The sequence below is a fragment of the Chenopodium quinoa genome, unplaced genomic scaffold (assembly GCF_001683475.1).
Source record: "Chenopodium quinoa cultivar QQ74 unplaced genomic scaffold, ASM168347v1, whole genome shotgun sequence".
NCBI classification, from domain to species: Eukaryota; Viridiplantae; Streptophyta; class Magnoliopsida; order Caryophyllales; family Amaranthaceae; genus Chenopodium; species Chenopodium quinoa.
The window spans coordinates 912,604-918,206 of record NW_018745080.1 but is presented as its reverse complement, the minus strand read 5'-3'; the positions used below and the strand labels follow the sequence as shown (position 1 = coordinate 918,206).

At 34.5% G+C, this 5,603-nt stretch overlaps 1 protein-coding gene across 1 annotated transcript; it reads right to left on the bottom strand.

Moving 5' to 3' along the window:
* Positions 1–1,429: 1,429 nt before the first annotated feature.
* On the bottom strand, positions 1,430–4,222 carry LOC110709662 (F-box protein FBW2-like). Its single transcript, XM_021887878.1, has 3 exons — positions 3,987–4,222; positions 3,044–3,366; positions 1,430–2,251 (listed from the first exon to the last, which is right to left on the bottom strand). Exons 2-3 carry the CDS (start codon positions 3,349–3,351, stop codon positions 1,627–1,629), a joined length of 933 nt encoding a protein of 310 aa, XP_021743570.1. The 5' UTR covers positions 3,352–3,366; positions 3,987–4,222; the 3' UTR covers positions 1,430–1,626.
* Positions 4,223–5,603: the final 1,381 nt, after the last annotated feature.

Genomic DNA, 5,603 nt, shown 5'->3' with positions numbered 1-5,603 from the left:
GATATGAACGGATAAACCGGTTAAGATATGGGGATTGCAATAAAGTACTCTGTAATTGAATAAGTTGGCGATATTAGACATATGGAACCATGGTCCATGAGGGGAACCACGAATAGGTGTCCAACAGGATGATCCCGGTTTAGCCCGACTCGGAACATTCCATTTGGCAAGTAGGATATGCAATTATTTTGTATTAAATTTTGAGCCCACCATCCTAGTTAACTAGACAAAATTTGAACTCTCAAGAGACTACTGACCTTTCAGTTCATGATCGGCCCTGTTCTGTTCTTTGTGGGCCAGCATCAATTTTCTTCATCAAACACAGCTGCTCTTCACTACCCTAGCCCAGGTCACACAGCCCAGCATCGACTAAATAAAGACCTTATCAATGGTTAGGTAGCTATGAATTCAATTACGATAAACTGGAGAACATGTGCAATAGCAGCAAGAAAAAAAAATCAGGGATTGGCATAGTATAAAAATACAAACAGACATGAATAGTTTTCCAGTGTTCAAAGCACGCTTGAGTACAAGATCCAAAGTTACAGTCACATGAAATCATGTGGCCGCTGATTTCTTGTCTCTTCCATCTAACTAACCCACAAACTAAACACACTACTTGTATGAACTTCCGACATTAATCTTTGGGTTTACAAAAAATACACTAATTACAACCAAGATTTTTAAGTGGCCTGTTATTTGAGGTAATCACTTACGTAGTACCTTGTTTCAAATGATACATAGTAAATGGTTTTACAAGTTGCGTTCGTACAGAAGCAAACGTTAAAAGTATACTGAAACAGAGGAAGTAATTAATTGACGACCTTGATCTTATTTGCAAATACTTGCTATGGAAAAATCTCAAAGCATGATTAATAGAACAAAAAACAGAATATAAGGGTACTCGGGACATGCAGGCCTACCACTACTTAGCACACAGAAGACACAGGGAATCAATTAAAAATAGACCCACCAAAATATGGTAAAAAGAAGAGCACATAAATTTGAACATGAATATCAATATCAACATCAACATCCATGCAATAATGTCAGGAATAATATCAAGGTATTTTAATTTTCAAGCCTCATAAATTAAATCTGAATATTTCACCACATCCTTAAGAAATACAATAATGCATACGTAGGAGTATTCCTACAAATGAGATGCCATATTAAGTTGGTAATATATAATTAATACGATAAAGTCACGCATTATTTAGTGTTATACAATTCCGCATGACATAAAAAACAAAACAAATACTCGGGTCTGCAACATTGAATTTTACAAGAATGAAGTAAGTTTTTCAATATACCGATATATGAAGTATATAAGAACTTAGTTCTTTCCATGGTTATCTTAGGTGAAACAATCAGATACATACTCTAATATAGTAATATTTGAGATCAGGAAAGAAAAAGAAACAAAACATATACAAACTGCAATACTTAATTAATATTAAAGCGTCTATAGATTCACATAACGGGTGCCTATTTCTAGTGCAATGCAGAAGCTATGCAGTAAAAACTAATACTTAACGGGGTACTCTTCACAAATTTCACAAGGAGTGAAATAACACCAAGGTCACAACATTGCTACTATTAACTACTCCGTACTAACTACTCGTGCTAGGGAGATGGAGGCCAGCCAAATTCATACATGTTATCAGGACCTTCATATATCCTGAGCTCTATGTCTTCATCATCCCACATCCCATCAAAGCTTTCATCGTCGCTATAATCCATGTAATCATAATCCGAGAAGTCAGAGTCTGAGTAATAGTCATCGAAATATGCTCTCCTTTCGAATGCACCCATCACCACTTGAGGTCCAAGAACCTCCAACTTCGGGTGCCGCTTCTCAAGGGTCTTTTTGTCTAGATGGACATCCCAACACCCTCGCAAGTCCAAGAATTCAAGGTCAGGGCACCCTGAAAGGATGTCAAGGACACACTCTGTGTTGATTCGAAGGTAAGCAAGCTCAAGTTGTTTAAGCTTAGGCATTGTTTTGGCAATAGCATGAGCTTCATCAGCATGTGAAGGCTTGAAAGCCGAGCCTAAAGGGTGCATGTTCCAGCTTAATGAAGACAGCAGCTTACAGTTTTTTCCAATGGCTTCTAAAGCACGAGTGCTAATCTGACAACAGTAGCTCAGGTCTAATGAAATGATTCTAGAGAACTTCCCAGCCAACTGCTCTACAATGGAATCACTGATCTCGCATCTCCGCATTATAAGATTCTGAAGGGAGCCCGCACTGGAAATGCAAAAGAAATAACACATCCAAACCACAAAATCACGAATTGAACCACCATTTTACATAATCATAATTAATAATTAACATAGCAACCATTAATCTAGTAAGCTCATCAGGTAACATATCTATGATGCAAATTCAGGTTATATGCTGAGGTGCTGAGGTCCTCTCTTCCTACAAACCTTCTGTTACATAAAACTTCAACCCTTAAACTTCACACAAAATTAGCATTGAAGATGAAAACATATATCATGAGCATAATTACAGTGTTCGTTTTGTTTGGTTCATTGGTTGAAGTGGATACATCAAAGATTTGTTTGGTTAAGCAAGCCAACAAATTCGCACAATGCCAAAATCATCCCCTGGAATCCACAGGCCTCATCCCGAAAACGTGATTTTGAAGACATGGATTTGGCATTGGGTGGATGTGAGACATTCTCCCCTATACGTTTTCCTCAAATGAATGCTCCCAGATCCACAAAACACCAAATCCATGACTACAATGCATGGTCCCCAATATTCTTTCCATTGTTTGCATAACAAACCATTATTGATCCTATCACATTAACTCATTGGTCCCCAAATCACACTTAATTCCTCACTAAATATCTTCATAATTTATTATGATAAGGGCAGGCAATCCGAAGGAACACGTTTTCCTCCCCTTTATTTTTGCTATTTCCCTTTGCTTAATATCATACCAAAAACAAAGAGAATTTACATTCAACAATCACAAGAAACTAGCTATAAGATAAAAATTGAAAGCATAGGGATCATAGTTAGGATGCTTACTTTTCAGCAATGAAAGCGAAACTCTGATCGTCATTGACACAAGAAACATGAAGCTTACGAAGCGAACCAGCGCTACGAGTAATAAGCAATCGGAGCATCCGGTCAAGTTTCTCCGGCTCGCAATGAACACTCCACTCATCAATATCTATCTCTTGCCAACAATAAGGCCCTTGAGCAGCTTTCCCCCATGCCTTGCAAACTCTAGGAATCACTGTTAATATGTCCTCTAATGACAACTTCTTAAATATTAACCCTAATGCATCTGGAATTAACTCATCCCATTGTCGAAATTCACTTCCTTCTTCCATCTTACTCTCCCCCACCTTCAAATCAATGTAATTCCCCACAAATTAGTTTCTACACCAAAGTTTAAAACTTTACAAGCTAAGGTAGAATTGATGTAATCATATAAAGCAGATCTTATGATAAATTGAACATAGTATACATAAAATAAAAATCAGTATTGTAAGCTAATATGCCTTCCATCAGTGATTTTGTTCCAAAGTTTTAATCTTTTTCAAGTGGGTATCCTTAATCAAGCAAGAAAATTGAAATTTTCACACACACAGATAAATAATTAAAATTGCAGCTTTAAACCAGGATAAATGAGATAAATAATTCAAGAAACAGAGAAATACCTAAAATGTGAGCTTCAAATCAACGTAGTACAAATTAATGGGAAATTTTCACCAATTTCTAAACTTAAAATTAAAATTTGATGGAGGATTTATCAAGATATGGGATGAATTTAATTTCCCAACTACCCAAAACCCAGAAAAATATATGAAAAAGATAGATCAACAACAAGTTAATATAGCAATAAATGAATTAAAGCAGGAGTTTCATGAGATAAAAAAATACAGTAACAGATTCAAACAAAAATTAATATAGAATTAAGTGAGGTTTTTGGATAATATTTTAATAATTACAACAATAAACATACCTAAATTAAGGAGGGAGAAAGATAAACTTGAAAGCTTCAACCTTTACGCCCGAACATGAAGAGGGAACTCCGAATTATCCGCTAAAAGAAGAGAGAGAAAGTGAATTTGTGTGTGAGAATTAGAGAGAGAAAGTTGAGGTGAGTACAAATGTTTATGTTTTATCTCACTAGTGGAGTGGAGCTAACCAACGGATTTAAAACCACCGACAAGAAAAGTTGTAGCTCTAAAAGTTTTTTAATTTTAAGACCCCACAATATCCCATTTTTGCTAAATTATAGGGAAGAGATGAGAAGAAATGAACACACATAAAAGGACTCTTGTTCACTAATCTAAACTTCTAAAGCACATATTCTTTATTATCTCATCACATGTCATTAGTTGATGGTGTGATTGTGTTCAAAATTTTGATTATGGTGTTTGATCATATTGATAAATTTTAATAGCACATATTCTTTATTATCACATGTATAACACGTCATTAGTTGATGGTGTGCCGTGTTTAAAATTTTGATAATGACATTTAATCGTATTGATATATGATTGTAAAGAATTGAGACTACTAACCATGTATGAAGTACTCGTACACATTAAAAAGATTAAGGATAAGTATTGGGGTTTGTGTTAATGTGTATACGGAGTTCTTATTATAATTCAAGAAGGAATAATGGTAATGATTTTGATTAAATTGCTAATAATGTAACATATTCCATTGTGCATGTACTGCGTCACATATAAGACGTGTTGAATTGGAGTACGTTTGTGGAACTTGATAGGAGATTAAATATATATAAGTTGTACGGAGTACTTATTTATGCAAATTTTTGTTTAGACGGCTTGTCCATCTCTTTGAAATTAAAAGGTTACATGAAAAAAAGAGCTGCACAAAAATAGAAATTAATTATATATTATACAAGTATGTGATATTTTTGTAATTTTATTGATTTATTTAATGGCAAAAAATTAAAAATAAATAAATAAATAAAAACACTTTCAATTTATTATTAGAGAAGTACTACAATACTTGTAAGTTGTAACATATAGCATTATATTATTTATTTTTATGTAAGATAAATGACCCCTAAACTTAACCTCTTATGGTTCCTATTCAATACTTCGTATTAGGGGTGGCAATTCGGGTCAGCAAGTCGGGTTCGGGTTAGATTTCGGTCGATTTCGGGTTATGCTTAGAAACTATCAAAACTAGTGTAAAACTTAATATTATTACGAAATATGAAACTTGGGTCAAGTCAGGTTGAATTCAGGTTGTTCGGGTTGGGTTCGGGTTTCTCTTAGTAACTTCGGGTTGGGTTCGGATCATGTTATCGGGTCAGGTAAGGGATTGTCAGCCCTACTTCGTATGATTTAACCCACTACTTACAGAAACAGCTAATAATTAGATCAAGTTGCTAGCTTAGTACGTGAAGCACTTAAATTACCTTAAGACACTAATCACATTCATAAAAAGACAATTATTAGGAGATACTGTAACATTTACTACGTAAAAAACCACATTTAAATTATCTCAATTAAGACAATAATAGACGTTTTATTACATTCACAAAGTATTATATTCTAAAGAACTGGAACAATAATGTAAAGAAAAGAACGAGAAATAA